At 37.8% G+C, this 26,729-nt stretch overlaps 1 protein-coding gene across 1 annotated transcript in view; it reads right to left on the bottom strand.

Annotated features, from left to right (window-relative positions):
* The window catches only part of DCHS2 (dachsous cadherin-related 2), a 242,346-nt gene that overhangs the window by 65,542 nt on the left and 150,075 nt on the right, over positions 1 to 26,729 (bottom strand). The window contains exons 4-10 of the mRNA XM_042935252.1: positions 24,201 to 24,437; positions 22,118 to 23,134; positions 19,258 to 19,445; positions 17,807 to 17,906; positions 13,246 to 13,403; positions 10,998 to 11,841; positions 8,184 to 8,423 (exon numbers count right to left, since the gene is read on the bottom strand). Coding sequence (XP_042791186.1) covers positions 8,184 to 8,423; positions 10,998 to 11,841; positions 13,246 to 13,403; positions 17,807 to 17,906; positions 19,258 to 19,445; positions 22,118 to 23,134; positions 24,201 to 24,437 — 2,784 coding nt within the window. The remainder of the gene's footprint in view (positions 1 to 8,183; positions 8,424 to 10,997; positions 11,842 to 13,245; positions 13,404 to 17,806; positions 17,907 to 19,257; positions 19,446 to 22,117; positions 23,135 to 24,200; positions 24,438 to 26,729) is intronic.

Below are 26,729 nucleotides of genomic sequence, written 5' to 3'. Positions count from 1 at the left end.
AATAATGAAGCAACAGCACGACAAATAAAGAAACTGATCCCATTCACAATTGTACCAAGAAGCATAAAATACCTAGGAATAAACCTAATCAAAGATGTAAAAGATCTGTATGCTGAAAACTATAGAAAGCTTATGAAGGAAATTGAAGAAGATACAAAGAAATAGGAAAACATTCTGTGCTCATGGATTGGAAGAATAAATATTGTTAAAATGTCAATACTACCCAAAGCTAACTACACATTCAATGCAATCCCAATCAAAATTGCACCAGCATTCTTCTCAAAGCTAGAACAAGCAATCCTAAAATTTGTATGGAACCACAAAAGACCCCGAATAGCCAAAGTAATATTGAAGAAGAAGACCAAAGTGGGAGGCATCACAATCCTAGACTTTAGCCTCTAGTACAAAGCTATAATCATCAAGACAGCATGGTATTGGCACAAAAACAGACACATAGACCAATGGAATAGAATAGAGACTCCAGAATTGGACCCACAAATGTATGGCCAACTAATCTTTAACAAAGCAGGGAAGAGCATCCAATGGAAAAAAGTCTCTTTAACAAATGGTGCTGGGAGAACTGGACATAATGGAAAAAAGACAGTCTCTTTAACAAATGGTGTTGGGAGAACTGGACAGAAAACATGCAGAAGAATGAAAGTAGACCATTTTTTACACCATTCACAAAAATAAACTCAAAATGGATGAAGGACCTGAATGTGAGACAGGAAGCAGTCGAAACCCTAGAGGAGAAAGCAGGAAAAAAGCTCTCTGACCTCAGCCACAGAAATTTCTTACTTGACATATCTCCAAAGGCAAGGAAATTAAAAGCAAAAGTGAACTATTGGGACCTCATCAAGATAAAAAGCTTCTGCACTGCAAAGGAAATAATCAACAAAACTGAAAGGCAACTGATGGAATGGGAAAAGATATTTGCAAATGGCATATTGGATAAAGGGCTAGTGTCCAAAATCTATAAAGAACTCACCAAACTCCACACCCGAAAAACAAATAATCTAGTGAAGACATGGGCAGAAGACATGAGTATACACTTTTCTAAAGAAGACACCCAGATGGCCAACAGGCACATGAAAAGATGCTCAACGTCACTCCTAATCAGGGAAATACAAATCAAAACCACACTGAGATACCACCTCATGCCGGTCAGAGTGGCTAAAATGAACAAATCAGGAGACTACAGATGCTGGTGAGGATGTGGAGAAACGGGAACCCTCTTGCACTGTTGGTGGGAATGCAAACTTGAGCAGCCTCTCTGGAGAACAGTGTGAAGATTCCTCAAAAAATTAAAAATAGATCTATCCTATGACCCAGCAATAACACTGCTAGGAATTTACCCAAGGGATACAGGAGTGCTGATGCATAGGGGCACTTGTACCCCAATGTTTATAGCAGCATCTTCAACAATAGCCAAATTATGGAAAAAGCCGAAATGTCCATCAACTGACAAATGGATAAAGAAGATGTGGTTTGTATATACAATGGAATACTACTTGGCAATTAGAAAGAATGAAATATGGCCATTTGTAGCAACGTGTATGGAACTGGAGAGTGTTATGCTAAGTGAAATAAGTCAGGCAGAAAAAGATAGATATTACATGTTTTCACTCCTATGTGGATCCTGAGAAACTCAACAGAAGACCACGGGGGAGGGAAAGGGGGAAAAAAAGTTACAGAGAGGGAAGGAGGCAAACCATAAGAGACCCTTAAATACTGAGAACAAACTGAGGGTCGATGGGGGGTGGGGGAGAGGAGAAAGTGGGTGATGGGCATTGAGGAGGGCACCTGTTGGGATGAGCAGTGGGTGTTGTATGGAAACCAAGTTGACAATAAATTACATACAAAAAAAAACTTTAAAAAAAAGTGATTTGCTTTTACCCAGCAGAAACAACAGAGTATATCTCTATGTAATCTCTTCCACCATTGGCCATCGTCTACTTGGCAGAGATATTGCTCATCTTGGGATCCAATAGAACATCATACTGAACCACTACTTTGATGACATCACAACTGGATCTAATGTGCAGAAAGTAGCAAGTAACTTAGATGTCTTAATTAGATGTATTTATTAGACCACCCATCGGCAAACTATAGACTACTGGCCACTTTTGTAAAGTTTTGCTGAAAAACACCTGCTCTCATTTCTTTATGTATTATCTGTTGCTGCTGTCTTGGTGAGACATCAGAGTTGAGTGACAGAAACTGCATGGTCCTCAAAACCTAAAATATTTAGTACCTTGCCCTTTACAGAGAAAAGTTTGCAGAGCCCTGTCCTGGAGTCAGGGGTGGGAGAGGGATAGCAGTTGAGGATAGAGAAGAAAGCTAGAGTCACTCCATAAAGTGATTGGCTGTTAAACAAGAGAAAATAAAACTTCATCCTCAAAACCATGAGGAATTAATAAAGAATTCTGACCATAGGAGTGTTATTTTCAGGTTTACTTTTTAGGAAGATCATTTGTCATGGAACTCCTCAACCATAGAATGCCCACCCAAGTCAGACATTTCTAAAGCAAAATAGGATCATGCCTGACTGATTGAATTGAATAAACAAATGAATGAATTCTGAAGAGTGAAGGCAACTTGAAGCAGGTTATTTTACAGATGTTCCAGTTTCTCAAATCACAGAGTCAAAATCTTTACTGAGCTACTATGTCTTAGCTTGCACTACGTTAGGGACCTGGGATAAAAGTGAATAAAACATGCCCTGAATCCATGAGAAGTTCCCAGCCTAAAGGGCAGAGAGACGAGTAAATAATTAGACAATGACAATTCCCTGCATTAAATAAGACTAAATCAAAGTTTTAATAGTGATTGTCTCTGGGTGAGGAAAATTATAAGTGGTTCTTATTCTTTTTTTTTTCATGCTTACTATTTCATTAATTTTAAGGCTTATTTTCCCCCACATTTGAATATTTCTGAAGTTAGATGCATTTTACAATGAATGCTGTTTTAGAGTCAACGAAACAGATGAAATACTGTCATGGCAGTGTTTCTCCCTCGCTCCAAGTATAGGCTGTCGTGTGAAGTTGTAATCCAGCACAAGACATTTTTCAGGAAATCAGATCCAGAGTTAATTCCAAATAAACTCAGACAGAGAATACAGCTGACCCTTGAACAACACGATTTGAACTACGCGAATTCATGTACATTTTTTTTATAAATACAGTATAGTACTGTAAATTTATTTTCTCTTCCTTCTGATTTTCCTAAAACCATTTTCTTGTCTCTAGCTTATTTTGTTGTAAGAATATAGTATAGAATACATATAATCTACAAAACATGTGTTCATTGACTGTTTACATTACCAGTAAGGCTTCTGGTCAACTGCAGGCTACCAGTGGTTAAGTTTTTGGAGCCTCAAAAGTTAAACGTGGGTTTTTGACTGTGTGAGGGGCAGTCAGCACTCCTCATCCCCACGTTGGTCAAGGGTCCACCGTACAGTTTTTTTATGGAATAGAGAATAAAATCTCATTATAGAATTTGACATTTTTTGCATGGCAACGTGCTGTGAAATGATCTTGTATTCACCACTATTGAGCAAATATATCAGCAGGCGAGATTCATCTGCCCTAGCCGGGGCACCCTTTCTCCAGGGAATAGGGGAGGGGCGCCCCCAGGGGTAAATCTTTTCTCCTTAACAATAGAACTCTTGTTGGTGGTACCAAAGCTGTAGCAGTTTTAATATCTTAGTTAAAACCTGGTAGTTGTTTTTCCCTTTTAATACATGAAAAAACTCCTGTTAGTACTAGTGTGAGTCATACATCATAAACATGCAGGGCTCGAAGTCCCATGGGTTTTGAAGGCCAAACAACACTGTAGGCTTACAATTTTAAAAACATATGTTAAGCTTTCTAGTATTAAGTAACGCTATCCTATTTTTTAAAAATACATACTAAAAAGTAAACCATTCATAAATTCCAATGTGATGCCAGTTATGTTAAAATCTTGACTACGTCATCTAGTTCTTATGCATAATTCTTTTTCATTGTTTTAAACCAACAAGCAAAGATAAAAAACAAAAACCAAAAAACAAAAACAACAAAAGGTTGAGGGAAAATACATTCAAACGCACTTGCTTAACAAATCTGGCCTCATTAAAAACACTGAGATTAACAGTAAGCCAAAATGGTCTCCAGAACATGTCAAGGTGCCTGAGACTCATGAAGATGCTAATGTGTATTTCAAACATCCATCAATGCAAAGCCAGAAAAACAAAAATTTTGCATCTAAATTCTCCATCCAGCAAACCATAACCTTTGGCATAACGAAGTCTTCAATTCAGTTTAAGTAACAGGTTTATTCTAAAAGAAAATAACACCAACAGTAGGCACCCTGACAGTAAAAAGTGGAATGCATATTTATGATCATCAGTTTTAGTTGATACATGTAAAAATTTGAGAGAAATGCTTTTCTCTCTCTTCTTACATTGAAGCAAGAGATTCCTTAGCAGTGTCCATTACCAAAACTAAAATTAGTAAGGTAAAGTAAGGTCAAGAAGAGGAAGCATTTTATATATTTTAATAATTGCTGATGAGTAATGACTCCTAATGATTGCATGGATTCACATCGGTGACATGTTCAGCATATGTCTGTGAACTTTGGGAAGTAGTTTTTGTGTTGCTCAGGGCCCTATGTTGCTCAATTTACACCAGAGAGCATTCTAAGAGAACTTTATTGAACTATTGTGAAACACAACGCTTATGTATATTTTCCATTGTTTCTATCACCCTTAAGACCATACTGCCAAAAATGTGCTAAATAAATTCTATAAGTACAAGTTGGGAGGAAGAATTGGTACCACACTCCAGCCCTGTGTCCTTGAGCATAGTAAGAGTAATTCTGTGATCATACTGCCCCATTCTGGTCAAAAGAGAGAAAATTAGGTTAGTCTTTGAAAAGAAAGTTTTTGCAGCATCATATACAGATTTATGCAAAATGCATTTCATTAAAAGATGATGTTTTCCCAAGGGGCAAAGCATCTAAAATGGTATACAATGTAGTTTAAAAGCTCAAGGAAGTCTATCTTTTACCCCTTGGATGAACAATTTGGGAAGAAAATGCTACTGTTAATACTAATATTACCATGGACATATCTATTACAATTTTTGTTAAAAAAATTATACTGATGGGGCGCCTGGGTGGCTCCGTTGGTTGAGCGTCCAACTTCAGCTCAGGTCATGATCTCACGGTTTTCGAGTTCAAGCCCCCGCCTCAGGCTCTGTCCTGAAAGCTAGGAGCCTGCTTCAGATTCTGTGTCTCCCTCTCTCTCTGCCCCTCCCTCGCTTGCACTCGGTCTCTATCTCTCTCAAAAATAAACATTAAAAAAAATTTTTTTTTAATTATACGGATTATGTAATGCCACTTGCTATATACAAAGGTGAACTTTAAAAGGTTGGCTCATTCATGGATTGAAAGAATTAATATTGTTCAAATATCAATACTTTCCAAAGCAATCCACATATTCAATGCAATTCCTATCAAAAGTCCAAAGGCATGTTTCATAGAAGTAGAACAAATCATTCTAAAATTTGTATGGAACCACAAAAGATCCCAAATGACTAAAGCAATCGTGAGAAAGAACAAAGCTGGAGGTGTCATGCCCCCCGATTTCCTACGACAAAGCAACGGTAATCAAAACAGTATGGGACTGGCACAGAAACAGACACAGAGATCAGTGGAACAGAATCAAGAGCCCTGAAACAAACCCACACAATACATGGACAATTAAGTTATGAAAAAGAAGCTAAGAATATACAATGGGGAAAGAGCAGTTTCTTAAATAAATGGTGTTGAGAAAACTAGTCAGTTACATACAAAAAAAATGAAACTGGGCCACTATCTTACACCAAATACAAAAATTAACTCAAAATGAATTAAACACTTGAATGTAAAACCTAAAACCATAACATTCCTAGAAGAAAACACAGGTGGTAAACTTTGTGACATAAGTCCTAGTGATGTTCTTGTGGATCAGATTCCAAAGTCAAGGGAAAGAAGAGCAAAAATTAACAAATGAGAATACATCAAACTAAAAAGCTTCCGCATATAAAGGAAACCATCATCAAAACAAAAAAACACCCTCCTGAACAGGAGAAGATATTTGCAAATCATGCATTTGATAGGGGTTAATATCCAAAATATATAAAGAACTCAAACTCAACAACAAAAAACAAACAACATGATTTTTTAAAGTGCAGAGGATCTGAATAAACGTTTTTCCAAAGAAGACACGTAGGTGGCCAACAGCCACATAAAAAGATGTTCAACATAACTAATTATTAGGGCAATGCAAATCAAAACTACAATGATATGTCATGTCATATCTGTTAGAATGGCTATTATCAAAAAATAACAAGTGTTGGATAGGATGTGGAGAAAAGAAAATACTCACACACTGTTGGTGGGAATATAAATTGGTGCAGCCACTATGGAAAACACCATCATGGAGAGTCCTCAAAAAATTAAAAATAGAACTACTGCATGATCCAGCTATTCCACTACTGGGTATTTATCCAAAGAAAATGAAAATGCTAATTTCAAAATACACTTGTACCCTTATGTTCACTAAAGCATTATTTAAAATAGCCAAGATTGGGGCGCCTGGGGGGCTTGGTCGGTTAAGCATCCGACTTCAGCTCAGGTCATGATCTCACGATCTGTGAGTTCGAGCCCCGCGTCGGGCTCTGTGCTGACAGCTCAGAGCCTGGAGCCTGTTTCAGATTCTGTGTCTCCCTCTCTCTCTGCCCCTCCCCTGTTCATGCTCTGTCTCTCTCTGTCTCAAAAATAAATAAACGTTAAAAAAAAAATAAAAAAAAATAGCCAAGATATGTAAGCAACATAAATGTCTATCAATGGATGAATGTATTAAAAAATGTGATACACACACACACACACACACACACACACACTACTCAGTCATAAAAAAGAATTAAATCTTGCCATTTGTAACAACATGGTTGGACCTTTGGACATTGAGGATATTATACTAAGTGAAATAAGTCAGAAGGAGAAGGTCTGATACCCTATGATTCAGTCCCATGTGGAATCTAAAAACAAAAGGAACAAAATGAAGTGAAGAGAAACTCATAGATACAGAGAATAGACTGGTGGTCACCAGAGGGGAAGGCGGTTGGGGATGGGTGAAAGGGGTAAAAAAATGTCAATTGTAGAGTGACAGATGGTAACTAGATTTGCGGGAGTAACCACTTTGTAGCGTATACAGATGTCCAATTATAATGTATGTCTGAATCTTCTATAATAAAAATATATATATGCAAAAGGTAAAAAGATGAGCTTATCAAGCAATTTGTATGAACTCAGATGGGTAAAATTGGCATATGCTTTCAATGGCAAACACTTCACTGTAATTTTCAGCATTATTTTTTTTAAATATAAACAACATTATTAAAATTACTGAATCTTACATAGAAAAAGTCACAGTGATATTGAAAAGCAATTCTAAGACATTTACAAATTACTAGCTACAGTCAATTCACTCACTTCAAAGTCATTTGTCTGGACACAGTGGCTGACATTAATAAGAGTAATAACAGTAATGACATAAGTTAACATTCATTGACCACTTATTGTGCCAGTCACTGGTCTTATCTCTTTACATGTAATAATGCATTCATAGTCATAACAGAACTACAAATTAGGCACTATCATTATCCCCATTTTCCAGATAAGCAAAGAGAGCAACAGATAGAATTAGCTACTTGTTCAAAGTTACACAGCTGAAGTAGAGGGTAGTTCTAGGATTCAAACCCAAGCATCCTCTCTCTTCCATTGTGCTGTATATAGAGGAAATACAGAACCATTTACCTTCTTGTATGCAATGTATCTAACCATTACACTCTGGAAGTGTGAAACTTTGTCTATACTTTTTCAGTTTATTATCAAGATCAAATCAGTAAGTTGCATACAAATTAATTAGGTGTGTATCATTCTACCATAAATAATATAAATCAATACAAACAAAAGCCATATTGAAGCAAACATTATCTTTACGTGTGTATATGTTTTTATGTGTATGCTAATTAAAGAAGTATTAGAAGTTTGAGATAAGTAGCAACTGTCTTCATTTTTCTGAGCCATAACTAGTTTAAATTATGTGAATTTTTGTTTTTGGCATTAATTGCCAAGTTTCTATACTTTTAAATTACCTGAATCTCTGTCCATAGCTTCAACCCTTATGACAAACTCCCCTGGATTTTGGTTTTCTTTAACTGAAGCTTCATACAAGTTCTGCTGAAATACTGGTGCCTCATCATTTACATCAAGAACAGTAATTGTCAAAGTCTGGGATGAAGAAAGCACGGGTATGCCGTCATCCAGGGCCAGAAGGGTCAGAATGTGCTGGGTTTTTATTTCATAATCCAAAGGACAAGTTGTTGTTAGTAAGCCTGATTTGAAAGAGGAGAAGAGAAATATTAGAAACATTTTTTTAAAGAAGTCATGGTTACTCCACCTTTGTCTAAATTACCTAACTTGCTAAAAATTCAGACGTTTTCTTTGTTCAAGAATAAATCTTATTGGGGTGCCTGGGTGACTCAGTCAGTTAAGCATCTGACTGTTGAGACTCTTGATGTCAGCTCAGGACATGATCTCATGGTTCATGGGATCAAGCCCCGCATTGGGCTCTCACAGAGGCTGCTTAGGATTCTTCCTCTCTCTCTCAAACTAAATAAATAAACTTTAAAAAAAAAATAAATCTTATTAAACCGACGTTGAGTTTATACATTACCAAAAATAAAAAATATATATATTGCCAAAAAATAAAAATGATTCTTTTGACTAAGAGACCAAGAACATTCTAGTTTAAATTATAAAATGAATGAGAATTCAGAAATAATCTATCATATATCATTATCTATGGAGATGATTACATCAAAATTATTTACTTATCCAACTTTTACTTTCATTTAAAAAATCTAGGTTAGAGGTGCCTGGCTAGCTCAGTCGATAGAGCACATGGCTCTTGATCTCAGGGTTGTGAGTTCAAGCACTGCACTGGGCAGGGAGCCTACTTAAAATAATAAAACAAGGGTGCCTGGGTGGCTCAGTTGGTTGAGCATCTGACTCTTGATTTCAGCTCAGGTCATGATCTCAGGGTCATGGGGTCAAGTCCTGCATTGGGCTCTGTACTGAACATAGAGCCTGCTTGGGATTCTCTCTCTCTGTCTCTCTGTCTCTCTCCCTTCCTCTGCCCCTCCCCTGTTCTCACATGCTCTCTCTCTCCTTAAAATAAAAAAAATTTTAAAACCCCAAAGCCAAACCAAAACCAAACAACAAAACTAAAACAAACAAAAAAACAAATCTAGGTTGTGAGAGTATACACTCCAGGTCAAATGACACGTCGTGTTTAATGTTTTAAAGTGACCAAGTTACAAAAAGGTGAGTATGGCTACATTCTTTAAGATAAAGACTTAACATCTCTTTATACTACTCTCCGTTAACTTTTTTTTTTTTTTACTAACAAAAGATAGTTAAGACTTTATAACTCAGGTAATAAACTCCAAAGCATGTAACTTACCTAAGCAAAGTGTTACAAAGCTTGCACACATAGAGCTGTTACTGATTCCAGTTCTCATAATTCTTCTTTTAGGATTGCTGTTTGCTTCTCTAACACATGCTTATCCTATGAGAACTTATCTTCATATAATTAAAGAAGCTTGCCCTTTTAGATTTCATAAGATAGTTTTTCAATTACTTATCACTTTATATTTCAGAGCCAAAGCCATTGCAAAACCCACTATGTCTTCCTCATAAGAAATGTGAGCTTTGTGAAGAAAAATAGCCTGTCTTCTCTGAATGCATTCAGCAAGGATCATTTATGTCTTTGAAAAATATCTCCACTGAAACAGCCAGTACAATTGCTCAAGAGTCGTGATACCTATATTACTGAAGCATGATTCTAATTTTATCCATCCTCTTTAACGATCTGGAATAGACCTTCCTTAGCCATGCTGGAAAACATTTTAAGTGTCATTGAAACAGGTCCTTGGAGACCCCTGCTCTAACAGAAATCAGCAGCTGAGTCTGGACTATCTCTCTGTCAGCTGGGCTTTTAGGTGAAGGTCATGCGTGCCTCAGAATGGAACCATATGTACAGGATTTAATAAATATTTTGATGAAATTTTCCAATGGTATATAGCCAGACTATAATCATGGCTTCCAAATCCTATACATTCAGTCCCATTCCAAATAATGTTCCTAACTAACAGTTGGGCCAAATGGTACATACATCTGAGATGTTTTATCTAAGACTTATGCAGAAATGGCTTTATTATATTTTGCTAGTCCATCTTTTCAAATCAGGTTGAGGGATGTTAATTTCCAATTTCACAAGAATGACACTCTATACATGTAATCTTCCATCGAAACACATCAAAATTTCTAGGAGATGTTATCTGGCAATATGGTGACAGCAAGAAAAGTGAAATGACAGTGAATGACATTGAATAAGTGACAGAGGGGACGGTGAGTAAATGCTTCTGCAAAAAATAAAATGTTACAGCTGATGTGAAAGTAAGGGTCTTAATGCCCATATCAATCCAATAATTTACAAATACAGTATTTCCAACTATTTACAAATGTGTATTTGCACAATCTTACAGATAGGATTCTATGCTAATGTCTGATCAATGCTGACGCTTAGTCTTGCTCTGCCTCAATTTACTTTGGGCCCTGTGAGGACCCACAGTGCAAAGTCTCAAAGAAGTTTGCCACTGTATATTCATCCCATGAAATGTGAGCTAACAACAAAGCACAGTCGATTTTAATTTCAACAAAAAGGTCAATTACAGTTGGTTCTCTAAATACAACCTCTGTGCCTATCATATACGTAAGTTAAACAGTAAATCAAGTCACATTTCTTTAAAGCCAGTATATCCTGAGAATTATTTTAACATAGGAAAACAAAAAGGACAAATGTAAGCAAGTGATCAGAGACTTTAATTGACAATGGCATACAGTACCTGATGACTCATCTAGCGTAAAGGCCATGTTTTCATTTCCTGAAAGGATGCTGTATGTTACTCTTCCATTCCTTCCTTCATCTGGATCTTGAGCAGTTATGTGGTGCACCAAAGAGCCCACTGTGGCATCCTCTTTGATGTGGGCCATGGGGAAAGATATAAAAGTGGGGCTGTGGTCATTTACATCCAAAATCACTACCTTTGCCATCAGTGATCCCACGCGCCGGTCTGTCACATTCACAGCCTGATCGGATGCTGTTATTGTCAGCATGACAGCTGGAACTCTCTCTCTGTCAAGGGGGGATGCAGTGACTAATGTGCCAAATGAGGGGTGGATAAGAAAGGGACTCATGCCAGGGTGGTGGGATTCGATGAAGTATTGAATTCTACTGTTCAAAAAACTGCCATCCCCATCCTTGGCATTGAAGACATGCACCAGCGTCCCTATAGGGACATTCTCTTCCACGCTTATCACGATGAGCTCTTCTTGGAAAGATGGGGAATGGTCATTCTGATCTTCCACATCAATATTAAGGAAGACTGTGCTATTCAGGGGAGGGGTTTTGCTATGGTCTTTAGTAACCACCCTGAATAAATAATGGGATGTCATTTCATAATCAAGTTCCTTAGAAAGGAATAAGTCTCCTGTCAAGCTGTCAATTTTGAAGTGCCCATCCTTGTCATCTGCAGCAATACTAAAATGTAACTTTCCATTATGATGTTGCTGAAGGTGATCGGGTGACTTTATCAAGCTCATTATTTTTGCAGGCTTCAAGTTTTCTGGTAAAACTAAGTGTCTAATATTCTGAGAAATGATAGCTCTCCCTTTAGATAGAGGTATCACCTGAAATAAGAATGGAAAGGAGGTGTTAACTTGGGATCCTTTGTAACAGATGAATCAATAGATGTGATGATAGTATATCAGAAGCAAATCCCTTCCATTTGTATGATACACATATTAATTGGTGAGAAAACGTCTTTTTCTATTATATAATTCCAAGGTGTCTCTGAAGATTGAAAATTGCGTAATAGCTAGGAGATAAGAAAGTACACAATTTTCCACTTCCCCATTTGTTTTAATGTGCGATAGTATCTGGGAGATAAGAAAGTACAGAATTTTCCACCTCCCTGTTGGTTCTAATGTGTCAAATGAGGTTTGGTAAGACCGTGCTACAGTTAAGCTGAATTGTAGCTTTGTGATTCTTCAACAAGACTGTGGGATAGATAGTTCTCCAAATTACTCTAAATCCTAGAGACCAATATATCCATAATGGCCACATCTGTGCACATTTATGTATCATGTGTCTTTGTTTATCTGAAACCAGAGACTTGGAAGTATTATGATATAGAATTTTCTCCTAACCCACATATCCTCAATCAACAAAGAATATAATTTGGAAAGTGAATTCTTAGGGATATCTCTTCTTGATTATTACACACATCTATACTAATATTACTGATTATCATGTGCATGAACAAAGAAATCTAGCTAAGCACAGTCATCTCATCTTTGACTGGTTAGTGTGAATTTTTCCTACAATGAAGACTTCCCACAAGTTGTTTGCTCATTATGATTAAAGCAAAGCCGTAAAATACGGTTCTCAAGTGACTTTTCTAAATTTAAAAATAATGACAAAGAACTATGTGACTTATTATTGACCACGTGTTTACATACAAGTTTCTCCCACAAATTTACCAGGTCCTTGCAATTAGGAAAAAGTAAAAGACAAGACACTTTTTTGTTCTTCATAGGCAGAGCAATGTAAATGCAGTGAGCCTATGTAGTGAGAAAGGTAAGTATCTTGTCAGGAAACATACAAAGTCAAAAGTTAAAAGTTATTTGGGTCTAATCATTTCGCGAGTCATAATAAAAAGACACACATGAATCTTCGGTGCTCTCTAAATACAGCATTCACTTTATTTAAGGAACTTTGACCATAACATTTGTATAAAAATCAAACAAAAACCTTCAGAACACCTTTAAAGTTTTTTATTTTTTAAATGTTTATTTATTTTTGAGAGAGAGAGAGAGACAGAGCATGAGTGGGGGAGGGGCAGAGAAAGAGGGAGACACAGAATCTGAAACAGGCTCCAGGCTCTGAGCTGTCAGCACAGAGCCCGACACGGGGCTTGAACTCGCAGACCACGAGATCATTCCCTGAGCTAAAGTTGGAGGCTTAACTGACTGAGCCACCCAGTCACCCCTCAGAATATCTTTTCACACTGTACGGTGACAATGGAACATTACCTGAATATTAATGACTGCCTGTCCTTGAAGAGGAGGCTCCCCCTGGTCACTGGCAATTATGGTCATCCTGTAGGAAGGTCTGTAGTCATGTGAAAGTATTGTGGTTGTTCTGATTTCACCACTGTTGGCATCAATCTTGAAGTGATCAGAGCTACCTTCTATAGACACACACGGAAATTAGGAAATCGATGTTAACTGACAGTGCAGAAAATAAAGAATTAACTAATCTACATAACCATATAATTTGGAAGCTTTATTTGTTTTCAGCTCTGTGAGTGTACAAACATAAAATAATACTAAAAATATAGGCAAGAAACGTAACAGATTTTTAAATGTTTTATTATGGAGATTTTCAAACATATATAAAAGTGGAAGGAATGCAACAATGAGCGTTTGTGTGGCTATCATTTTAGCTTCAATAATTATCAACTCATGACTGATCTTTATTCCCCATTCATATAATTTCCCCTTACCATCTTCTTTTCAAGCAAATTCCAGAAATCCTATCATTTCTTCTGTATATATTTCAACATGCATCTCTAAAAAATAAGGAAAAGTTTGCCTGGGTGGCTCAGTCGGTTAAGCATCTGACTTTTCATTTCAGCTCAGGTCATGATCCCACAGTCTCATGAGTTTGAGCCCAGCATCAGGTTCTGTGCTGACGGTGTGGAGCCTGCTTGGGATTCTCTGTCTCTCTCCCTCTCTCTCTCTCTCCTCCTCCTCCCCTACTCATGCTCTCTCTGTCTCTCTCAAATAAATAAACTTAAAAAAAAAAACTAAAAAAAAAGGGAACATTTTTAATATAGTCACAGGACTTCATTTTTCTATTAAAAATTAATAATTAGCAGGGCACCTGGGTGGCTCAGTCGGTTGAGCATCCGACTTCAGCTCGGGTCATGATCTCACCCTTCCTGGTTCCCGAGTTCGAGCCTCATGTCAGGCTCTGTGCTGACAACTCAGAGCCTGGAGCCTGTTTCAGATTCTGTGTCTCCCTCTCTGTCTCTGCCCTCCCCCGGCTCATGCTCTGTCTCTCTCTTTTTCTCTCTCTCTCTCAAAAATAAACATTAAAGAAAGTTTTTTAATTAGTGATTATCCCTTAATCTCATCAAATGTAAAGCCAGTTTTAAATTTCCATGGTCTCATAACTATCTTTTCTTTTCTTTTTTTGGTTAGCTCAGCTCAGGTTCAACGTAGAGTCTCTATTTGCATAGCTCTTCAATCTGTGCACTTTTGTTATCCAGCTCTTCATTTTGTTCTTGCAACTCATTTGGTCAAGAAATGCATCATGTATCCTGAAGTTTATCATGATCTGGATTTCACTGTTTCTCATCTCTAACATGTGGCTTAATACATTCCTCTGTTCTCTGTTCCTTAAATGGGAAGGTAGTTCTAGAAAGTGAATCAGATTCAGGTTCAGTTTTGGGGGGGCAAGTTTACTTCATAAAGTGCCATTTTGCATTTTCCTTCAAAAGCACATGTCTGATGGCCTCCTTTTTTGATGTTGGCCCCCACTGATGCACAGCTAAAGATACATTCACTAAAGATACATTCAGTGTTGCAAAGTACAATATTCTGAGTCTATCATCCATTCTTCATTTATTAGCTGGAATATAGTAATAAAGAGAAACTTTCATCTACATATTGGTCATCCAATGGGACAGTTCATCCCAGGAAAGTCAGAATAAATACTTGATGCTAAACTTGTTTTAACAGTGCTCAGAATAATGGATTGGCTCACTAACATCGTCTAGGGCTCCAACTATGACAACGAAAAGTTTGTTTAGTTTCTGTTTTAAGAATCATTAAGCATGAATTAAACACATTGGCAGGGTTTCAATCTATTGCCATTATTATTCTTATTGATGTTCAAACTGTCCCTTCTTTGAAGAGTGGGATCCTCTTAAAGCTGATTCCTGAATTTTTGTAATATGATCCTAGTAATCTGTAGTAGGGTTCCTGTAGCTGGTAGGACAAAATGGCACAGACTCATCTTATAGATTTCCTGTCCGGGACCTGGCGCCAGCTGTTTCTTCAAGGATACTTTACCAGTTATAGAAGATATAAAGACAAATAAAAAAGAATTCCTGCTCTTAAGAAAGTTGGAGGGTGCCTGGGTGGCTCAGTTGGTTGAACATCCAACTTCGGCTCAGGTCATGATCTCATGGTTTGTGAGTTCAAACCCCACGTTGGGCTCTATGCTGACAGCGTGGAGCCTGACGCCTGCTTGGAGTTCTGTGTCTCCTCTCTCTGCCCCTCCCCTGTTCACACTCTGTCTGTCTCTCAAAAATGAATACACATTAAAAAAAAAAGAAAGTTGGAGGGTAGAGCAGGAATTTATGTAACATCTATTTCTTTGTGATTTCTATGCTTTGATCCATTTATTTAATTCTTAACAAGAATACTGTAGGAGATTTTCATGAATGTTATACATGTCTTTATTTGTATTATATTTATTTTTATCTTGTTATTTTTCTTATATTTTATAGTTTCCTCTATTTAGCAGTTGGGTTGAAGTACAAGCAAAAATATGAATAACATAATATATACCATCATTTTTTATATTGCTATGCCCCAAGTATCATTCTAGAAGCTAAGGTTTAAAAATAATCTATATTTCAAACGTTCGGAACTATATGCTGAGCATCCATGTAAACATTTCCAAATGCGTCAATTCGCAAAATTTCTTCAGAAGTTTTTAATAAATGACAGAGTAACACTACAGCGGAGGATCTGGGTATACTTCCAGATCACATTCCCCTCCTTCTCCGTAACTAGACCCTTTTCTAAAAGTAGTGGTTTATGTTTCTAGTCCATATATTCACGAGTAATATATCACATGGTTTTGTTTCCTTCTAAATAATGGTATTAGAGCAGGATTAGAGCTTAATATATTAATTTTTCTGTGTATGTCCGTGTGTGTGTGCGTGTGTGTGTGTGTGCATGCAGCAGGCTCATTATCACTCAACAATCCATCACATCGTCTTTACGATCTTGAACTTTCCCAAGCATGAACATGATACGCCTTTTCATTTCATTCTTCTTTAAGATCTTTCATTAATATTTTGTTATTTTCTGGGGCTCCTGGGTGGCTCAGTCGGTTGAGCGACTGACTTTGGCTCAGGTCATGATCTCATGGTTTGTGAGTTCGAGCCCCATGTCGGGCTCTGTGCTGACAGCTCAGAGCCTGGAGCCTGCTTTGGATTCTGTGTCTCCCTCTCTCCCTGCCCCTCCCCCACTCATGCTCTGTCTCAGAAATAAATAAACATTTAAAAAATATTTTGTTATTTTCTACTTTAAAGGTCTTGAATGTCTTTCACTGCAATTTTCCTCCCTCTGCTCCTATCAGGATGATCCTGATTTGGGGGGTTTTGAAACATATTGTGTAAGGGGCTCTCTTTAAGAAAAATAAGACCATATTACAAATATAAATTGTTCACTGCCCCCTACTCCCATCCCAGAAGAGCCCTTCAGGTGAAGGCCCTGAAACTTAAACTCCATTACTTCGCAGTAAATCTGCCCCAATATCCTATGGTTTTCTTTGTTACAGTGAGTGAGATCTTTGAAAATGTGCTTCGTTTTTTTAAATGTTAGTGGTTTTTGTATATTGACATAGTTCCCAGAAGGTTTTTATCTTATTCATTCCAATGGTTTGGCTGCAGGATCTTTTGGGTTTTCCATGTGGACATTATCTGCATAATAGGTAATGTTATCTCTTGCCTTCTTATGTTTGTCACAAACATGACGAAGCAACAAATATCTTTTGAAAAGAGTGTAAAATGTAATGCCAACTAAAGCTTATCACTGGAACAAATCTGAGACTTGTACATTCTAAAACAAAAACATAAATATGAAGTTCCAACATACACACACATATATATATGAATGCATGTGACCTTTTCCAGGTATGGTTTACTTTGACCTTAAGAATATTTAGTCTTCATAAAGATTCATAGATTCTTGGTACTCATGATCATATTTCTTTATACTTAATACAATTTTGATTCGCTAAATACTTTATTTTCAATAAAAGTTGATTTGCATTTCAGATTACTGAAAAATATTCATTAAGGTGGATGGTTGGTTGGTTTCTATTTGAGACACACAAAAACCACTATGATTTTACATTACATTTTTAAGTTATTTTTAATTTTTCTAATGTTTATTTTTGAGAGAGAGAGAGAGACAGAGAGACAGAGTGCAAGCAGGGGAGGGGCAGAGAGAGAAGGAGACACAGAATCCAAAGCAGGCTCCAGGCTCTGAGCTGTCAGCACAGAGCCTGACGTGGGGCTAGAACTCACAAACTGTGAGATCACATGACCTGAGCCGAAGTACGATGCTTAACCAACTGAACCACCGGGGGCCCCAATTTAGTATATGTGCTGCCAAAGCAAGCACAGTTATTTTTTAAAATAAAGGTGATTCTAGATAATAACAAATTTATTTTGTTTGTACCTGGTGTTATTTTCATCATTAACCATTTTCCCAGAAGAAGGTAGATAGTTGGTAGACAAAAGAGAAAATTCTAAAAGCTCTTAATTCTTTTATGAAGGGTGACTTTTACCTGGAGATACTGAATATACGACTTCTGCATTGTTTCCTTCGTCAAAATCCTTTGCAAACACAGTTGTCACCAACATATTTACTGGCTGACCTTCCAGAACCTGTCATTAAAACAAACGGCTTAAAAATTAGTCAAAGTTTAGAAATAAATATGAATCTTTAAGTGAAAGAACACATTACTACTAAGCATTTTGAAAACTATTTTAAACATTTAAAAACATTTAAACATTTAAATATTTAAACATAAAAACATTTAAACATTTTAAAATCCACATATAACTCAAATGTCTACCACATAAATTATATAAATAATTTTTACATAAATGCAAATCCATGAAAAGAAACAGCACTATAAATTTAAGTCTTTCACTCAATTTGGACAGACTATATGCAGCATTTGAACTAATTTTGAGGGAAAAAAATAAAATTGACTAAATGATCTTAGATTTTGGACATATTTTAAGAATTCTAGCATCTTCTCATTCCCCAAATATGCTAGAGATTGATATAAACCTTTATTTCAGGGAACACACCTAATACAGGTAACATACCTCATTAGTTAACAGGAACTTTTCAGAGGATTTTGAAATGTACACGTGGAGTTGAACTCCAAGTGAAGAGTCCTGCTACCCTGCCATGGGATATTTTAATGATATAATTAAAATCAAAATGATACTATAAGAACGCTTTGCTTTGGCAGAATTTTCCTTAAATACAGCTTTGGAGGATGATTTTAAAACTATTAACTGTCTCGGTACCTTTTTTGAGTTGTTCAATATGCATATCTGAACACAGTTTGAATGTCCGGTTGTTTTGGAGTATAGCTTCCAAGCTTTTTATTCATTCATTTAAAAAAGTAAAGTACCTCCAACATATATTTATTAATTATGTACATAAACAAATATTCTAACTTACTATGTGTACTATAAACCATAGAAAACGTGGAGATGAAAAAGATGAAATAAATATAGACATAATGAGAAATTTCTGCACGAGCTACCAAAGATCAAATTTTATAATCTCTGGTTGCACGTCTACTTTAGAGCTACAAATTGTTCCCCTATATTTAACTAATCAGCTTAGAGATGGGTACGAATCACCCAAAAGGAACTCTGCACAAAGAGATGCATGCAAGTTACTGGAAAAACAATCCACACCCGAGCATTACTGACAATGGGGCACCATTATGTTTGGGCGCAATGGGCAAAACTGCATTATCATTACACTAGATGGGTGATCTCAAATAGCACATACAATCATTTTTTTTTTAATTTATGGGGGTTTTTTGTTTTTTGTTTTGACATGTGAATAATTTCTAGATCTTCTGGAAATGTATGCATTGCCACACCAAGGCTGATTTGATAAATTCACACATTTGACCACAAGATGGTGCTCAAAACAAATGACTAAGAACATTACAAATTCACTGCAAGGTTACTTCACTCTACAAACCTTGATGTGCAATTCCTTTCCAGGGAGACACTGTGGGAAATATGGCCTGTTGTCGTTGATGTCAGTAACTGAGACGTAAACCACCATGCTGGCGTTTCGTGGTGGGGAGCCATGGTCGGTCACTAGGACAATCACCTGATGGTGTACCTGATGCTCATGGTCCAATGCCACCCAACTGATCAATTCGCCTAAGGAATATGGAGTAGAACAAAAGAGGCTGTCACCACGTACTAGAATCTTGCCATTATGAACCACATCCAAGCTAAATCACAGAAAGGAAAACCAGATAGAGAACTCAGAGTAAATGCACAGTTTCCAAGATGATGTATATTAGTAGTTTGACTCCACTGTTAAATTTCCTGAAGTTTCTCCTGAAAATACCACTTTAAATTTGTCCCTCTTTGTATTTCAAACTATCTACCATTGACCATTTGAACTAAAAGAAAAATGCATTCATAAAAATAAATGATGAAGTACTCCGTGTGAATTTTGTAATAATTTAGAAGATTTAAAATTACAGCATATCCTTTTTAAATTATTTATCTATTTATAATTTATTTTTAATGTTCATTCATTTTTGAAATAGACAGAGCATGAGCAGGGGTGGGGCAGAGAAAGAAGGAGACACAGAATCCGAAGGAGGCTCCGGTCTCTGAGCCGTCAGCACAGAGCCCGACACGGGGCTCAAACTCATGAGCCATGAGATCATGCCCTGAGCTGAAGTCGGCACTTAACTGACTGAGCCACCCAGGTGCCCCCGGCATATTGTTCTTCATACTGCTTTATAAAATCATGAAAAGCAGCTCTGACATTACAAGTTCTGGGTTTTTGGTCTCAGTTTCTCCACGTCAGAGACTTCAGCCGTGGAGACTCGGGCAGAAAATCGCAGCTACCTCCACCTGCTGCCAGGGGCATTGGAGGCCACATATTCTCTCCCCAAAGCCCAGCTCCTGCTTCAGGGCTCCACCGCCATTAATTTCCTCGCTCCTTATGGAAATATCTATTTGTGAGAAAGTCAATACGAAGCGACTTTTTGTTACTTTTGCCCTCTTCATCCAAATGAAATGACAGTGTGTAAAACAAAACAAAAAGTGAAATTAGGAACAGAAAGGAAAATTCCTGTTTGGGTAAGGTGCCGAACTGTTGAGCCAAAACCCAGTGTTTACCACATAAACTACATTTATGTAGTGTTTACAAGATTGTTGACAAAAATCACATACACAGCAACTGCATTTTGAGAGTTCCAAACTGTACTTCTCCTCTGAAAACCCTACACCCTGAATGGCAAGCACATTTTAATTTGACGAACCAACTCCGATTGACAAGTAGCAGTCTGGAGGGCAGTGGTGAAAAAGACTGTGGAGTCCAGCGTGGTGCTGCACACACAGGAAATGCCAAGGCAGGCTGGGCTTCCATGGGAGCCAGTTCGGATCACCACAGAGACCGCTCAGAGCATCAGGGTGGAGGGGCAGGCACTCCCACCATGCTCTGAAGGGTGGTCTCAACTCCTATGTTGCCACACTGCACTCATCCCTGGTGAACGGGAATACAGAAGGTAGTCTTCCAAGTCCCTTCATTGACTTTAGCTCTCTTCCACTCAGAGCAGGACAACGAAGCACAGCAGGAATTATCCCTTCTAGTCATGGTGAGGAAACTGAGCTCTGAGGTTAAACTACTTGCTTAAAAGCCATATATCAATTCGATGAAAGGACACCTGGTCTTTCTGAATCTGGGTGCTGGATAATCGCAGGAGAGAGAAAATCATGGGGGAGCCAACTGTATATTTTAATTTATTTTTTAAATACCAAGTGAAAAAAAAAAAAAAACACAGGTGAAATAGAAGACGTACAAAACTGTCTACCGGAGGGAAGTAAAGAGCAAGCAGGTCACCCTGTATAGCTAGGCACTTTGTGCCCTGCAGAGGGCGTCCCAGCTTGGGAGTGAATGAGAGCTGAAATCCAGTTTGCAGCCTCCCTGGCAAGTCATGTGCCCTGGTGTAAAGCTCCATCTGCTGGAGGAAGGGGCACCGGTTCCTAATTCACATAACAGGCACTTCGTAAAGGCTTGAAGTTAATCAGAAGTGAATTCAAATTCTGTCCCACTACAGGGCAGGGGGTACCAATTACAAAGGCTACAACATAACCGTATCTCCTGGAGTTGTATGAAGTGAAGGCCTTCTCTATTTCCTTCTAGCTCCATAACCTTGGGCATGTTGTTTGACCTATCTGAGTCGCAGTTTCCTCAGCTATATGATTGCAATATCAACACATTTCATTTGTAGGTGGTTGCAGAATGAAATAAAATCCTTGTAAATTTCTGAAATACAAATTTAAAAATATAATAGCATTTTTACATTTAACTTCATAATGAAGACTTGGGAAAATACTCAGTGGAAATATTTGCCCTTTCACCATGGTTCCCTTACCAGAATGCAAATGGGGAAATACATCAATAGAGTGATTTTGAAATCTTACCTGATGGATTATTTTCTAGTTTTACATTGATGACACTTATCTTTTATAAACTATTTGGCATTTAAAAAAATCTACAAGTGAAAAAGAATGGTCGGGGGTAAAATCAGACTTTGCACAAGGATTCATTCAGTCCAATTCGGACCATACCTCTAATTCAGAATAAGAACCATATATTGGCAATATGTCGGTGTGAGGGAAGAGAAGAATGAATCATTACAGGTGAAATTCTATTCAATTTTGACTTCATTTTAAAATCACAACATTCTAACTGAATAAGTTATCTACTAAAAACTTTCACTACATGTTTGTACTAACATTATAACTAAAAGATTTGAGTTTCGTTAATTTCAACTTTAAAGGAGTAAGTGGAAGCTACAAAATGCTACCTGTATTAGGATTCATCTTGAAGAATTTTCCATCAGACAAAAGGAAATATGACAGCTGTCCATTCTTTCCCGAGTCTCTGTCAATTGCTGTAATTTTGCCTATTACCCCTTGGGGAACAGGGCTCTCCTCGACTTTCAAAAACAACACATCATGCAAGAAGGTAGGGGAATTGTCATTCTCATCCAGGACATGAACAATTACTGAAGTGCTCACATTTTGCGACAATCTGTCCTCCGGGATCCAGGCAAACACTCTAAAATTATATGTCTGTGTGGATTCATAGTCAAGCTGTCGCCGCAAATAAATCCAACCTGTGTGAGGGCGGATGCCAAACATAGCAGAGTCCGCGCTGGGTTCCAGCGAGTACAGGAGCTGCAAGCTTGCGCCCTGTGGCCCAAGTGGGTAGGCGTGTATTTGCAGTATTTGGGTCATCAGTGAGACAGACTCACTAACTTCCACTTGATAGACCAAGTTTGCAAAAGTCAAAGATGAGCTCTGTTCTTGCTTTTCGATCACAACTGTCAGCACTAATAGGGATGCCTGAGGAGGAACGCCCAGGTCCTGGGCCATGAGAGTTAGTGTGCACTTCTGGGGCGTCCCACTTCCCAGACTCTCATTGAGGTACACCACACCAAGCCCCGAGTCAATGGAAAAGATGCTTGGATTCTGGCTTGCAATGGTGTATCGGATGAATCCATTCTGCCCACTGTCTTTGTCTTGTGCACGGGCAAGGTACAAGGCTGTGCCAGGCAGTGTGGTCTGGGATATTTTAACCTCATCAGAGGCTTTGGGAAATACTGGATGGTTGTCATTGACATCGATTACAGTTATGTTGACCTCTGTACTGCCGTAAGCAGGGGAGCCGCTGAGCTGCGCCTGCACCGTGAGCACAACCACGGGCTGGGTTTCGTGATCCAGAGGCTTCTGGGTTCGAATGACACCCAGCCACGGGTGAATAGAGAACTTTCTGTCCAGATCACCAGAGGAGATTCTGTAAGAAACTGGCTCTGAGGAATCTGGGAAAAAGAAGGTGGGGAGTGTGGGGGCAGAGAAAGAGAAAACAATCACCATATGCCAAAAGAATGCACCTACTGGAAATACTGAAAACTGGAAGCATTAATCTATACTACATCCACAGAAAACACTATGCAACATGTTACCTCTTCCTCAGCTCCCCAACGTCTCCTGGAAAGTGGATACATGGTTAAGATGTATTAGTGGACAAAGGTAATGTCCAATGGACAAGGAGCAAGCCCCAGGTTTCACTCTCTTCCTTTCAGTAGTTTTGCATTAAGAAAAGAGAAAGATGTTCAGAAAATAATTTGGATGCCTATTTTACATATTTGGGGAAGACAGGTTAAGTTTATGCTTGATGCTTCTCTATATCTACCTAGGAATGGCAAATAACCCCAAAAAACAGTAAGGGAAGGGAAAGAGGACAGAGAAGAAATGGACTGTAAGCAGGACAAGATCTTTAGATAGGCAATTCACTTCAGGAATCTACCCTGCAGAGAAACCTCTATAAGTCATACATGGATATTTGCATGAATATTGCAAGGACTAGCAAAAAATGATTGTAAATCATTCAAATTAATAGCAAAACATGTTTATATCTAAGTGAAAGGACTATGCAATCTTTTTTTAAATTAAAACAGAATGATGTCCAGTTACTTGGAAAACTGCCCTCCATCTATAAAGTGGGGAGGAAAGGATAATTGTAAAACAAAAAATGTAGTAGGACGTATTTTCATAAAAAAATTTAAAAGTGTGTGTGTGTGTGTGTGTGTGTGTGCACACGACCGCACATGTGTCTATTTGGAGGAGTGGGTTATAGATACATGCTTTCTATGTTATAATCATTCTGTATTGTTTTAAACTTCTAAAAGTATTTATTACCTTTTTGATTAGGAAAAATTGTAGGATAGAAATAATGTTGGAAGAACAAAGAGCGAGTCACAGATTGTGTGGTCTCCATTCTTCTTGCATGGAGGGAGGAAAAGATTCATTCAAGATTGCACAGCCTAAGAAAACACAAGAAATGATTCCAATAATGGATTTTAACAGGGCATAAGAAGTACTTACTCAAGGACTCTTTTGCTTTCACTGTTCCCACAGGACTGTCTTCAAGTACATCTTCATAAACTGAGAAAGTATACTTAGGCCTTTCAAATTCAGCAGGTGCCAGCATTGTCTGAAGAATGTGTATGGTGATGTCAGCATTAATGACAGATGTGAGCCCGCCACCGTCTCGAGCACAGACCATCAACAGAAGTGTAGTGGATTCCAAATGACTAAGAGTTGATGTTAAGTAAATAATTCCTGGGTAGGGGAAGGGAAGAATTGAAAAACAGGGAACATGAAATAAATACTGATGAGCCAATCTGCTAACTCTACTGTGATAGTTAATTTTATGTCAACTTGACTGGGCCATGGGGTGCCCAAACATCTGGTCAAACATTATGCTGCATATTTCTGTGATGGCGTTTTGGAGGAGATTAATGTTTAAATGGGTAGACTAATTCCAGCAGGTTGCCCTCCCTGATGTGGATGGGCCTTGTGCAACCAGTTGAAGGCCTAAATACAACAGAAAGGCTGACACTTCCCTGAGTAAGGGCGATTCCTCATGCCTGATTCCCTTTGAGCTGAGACTGTTTTGCTTTGTTTTGCTTTGTTTTGTTTTGTTTTGTTTTCCTGCCTTCAGAATTATACTGAAACCTCAGCTCTTTCTAAGTCTTGAGACAGCCAGTCGTCAGACTGGAACTACATCATCGGTTCTCCTGGGTCTCCAGTTTACCAACCCACTTGCAGATCTGGGGACTTATTTGCCTCCATAATTACATGAGCTAGTTCCTTGTAACAAGTCTCTTTATATCTATCTATCTATCTATCTATCTATCTATCTATCTATCTATCTCTCCTACTGGTTCTGTTTCTCTAGAGAATCCTAATAGCTCTATCTTCCAATACAAGAATTTGAGCATATTTGCAAAATGATGTCCGGATTCTGTCAGGTAAGCAATATTTTTCTAGAGCTTAAACATTAGACATCTTGGAAGTACATCAATTCACCAGTAAACGGAAATTGTGTCACCTTTGTTAGGACTTACAACCATATCACCAGCCCAGGATGATGGGATAGTCGAGTATGATCCCATAATCCAATGTAATCTCAGCTAATGCAGGACTGTAAAATGATCACAATCTGCCCAGGCTTCAGGATCCTAACTCTACAGAATGAAACTAAAATTTCACCTTCTGAAGTATTTGATATGTGACCTCAACTAGTGTAGGGAAGCTCTCTTGTTCAATTGGCTTTATTCTATCTTTGCTGGTGAGAAGATATAATGTTGATAGCTATGGGTAAGAAAATTTAAATAAGTGCTAAAACCATAGGGACAAGAGTGGCAATAGTGTAAATAGTAAATAGTGTAAATAGTGTAAATAGTGTAAATAGTGTGTGTGAGAGGAGAACCTGTGAATGGTTAAGTTGGGGAAGGATCCAGTAATGCTGAGAAAACCAATTATTTAATATTATTAACACCACCCTTTTGCATGCTAATTTGAAAACATGAAAATGGATATAACCAACTTCAGAAATAAACATGTTAGGTTTTTAAAAAATTTTTAATGTGTATTTATTTATTTTGAGAGAGAATGAGTGCAAGTGGGGGAGGGACAGAGAGAGAGGGAGAGAGAGAATCCCAAGCAAATTCCTCACCATCAGCATGGAGCCTGACATCGGGCTCAATCCCAAGAACCGTGAGAGCATGACAGGAGCCAAAACCAACAGTCAGCTGAGCTGAAGTCAGACGCTTAACCGACTGAGCCACCCAGGTGCCCCGAGTTTCTTTCTTTTTTAAGTCAAAATCTGTCCTCTCACAACTCCAATTTCTTGTTTTTATTTGTACTAGAAGTTTAATATGTTTTGTATCTCTTTAACAGAGCACATCATCAATAACCAAAGTCAAGTATCTTTCCTGACAACTTCCCCATTTTCCATAACAGTTCCTTACCTAACATGATTTTAAGTCCTTTCACTCATGGTTGGTTCATTTCTCCTGAACATGCTCCAAGTTGATTGGTGAACACATAGTTGCAGATACAATATATTACAAAAAAGAGTATAAACACTCCTTATTAGAATACTTATAAAATATTAATATAACCAAGTATTCTTACACCAGCTATAGCAGCCATATTAAAATTAGGTTCATACTGACTCCACCAAAGCACTCAATATTTACCACATATATTTCTAAGTCAGATTCTTCCCATCTGTTATTGATGAGCTTTAAAAATTATTATGAAAATTTATGGTTGGTTAAAAAATAAAAGCTCAAATAATACAGAAGTGTCTGTCTACAGAAGAAAACGAAAAGTCTCTCTAAGCCCCCAATCATCCTTGTTCCCTGGGTATATATTCTTCCACAGTTGACTCAATTCTGATTACAGAGAAATTTTTGAAGGCCTCATTGTGCACTCTAGATGATTATGACAATTAAAGGATTAACATCTGCCTCAACTCTACTTGGTCCTCCTGATTCCAGATGACTCCTTCTGAACCATTTTTCATACTTGTATTAGAACAGTCTTCCTAAAATCCAAGTCTAG

Source organism: Panthera leo, chromosome B1, assembly GCF_018350215.1.
Source record: "Panthera leo isolate Ple1 chromosome B1, P.leo_Ple1_pat1.1, whole genome shotgun sequence".
In the NCBI taxonomy this organism is placed as follows: domain Eukaryota; kingdom Metazoa; phylum Chordata; class Mammalia; order Carnivora; family Felidae; genus Panthera; species Panthera leo.
The sequence above is the reverse complement of the archived record's forward strand: the minus strand, read 5'-3'. Positions and strand labels throughout refer to the sequence as shown.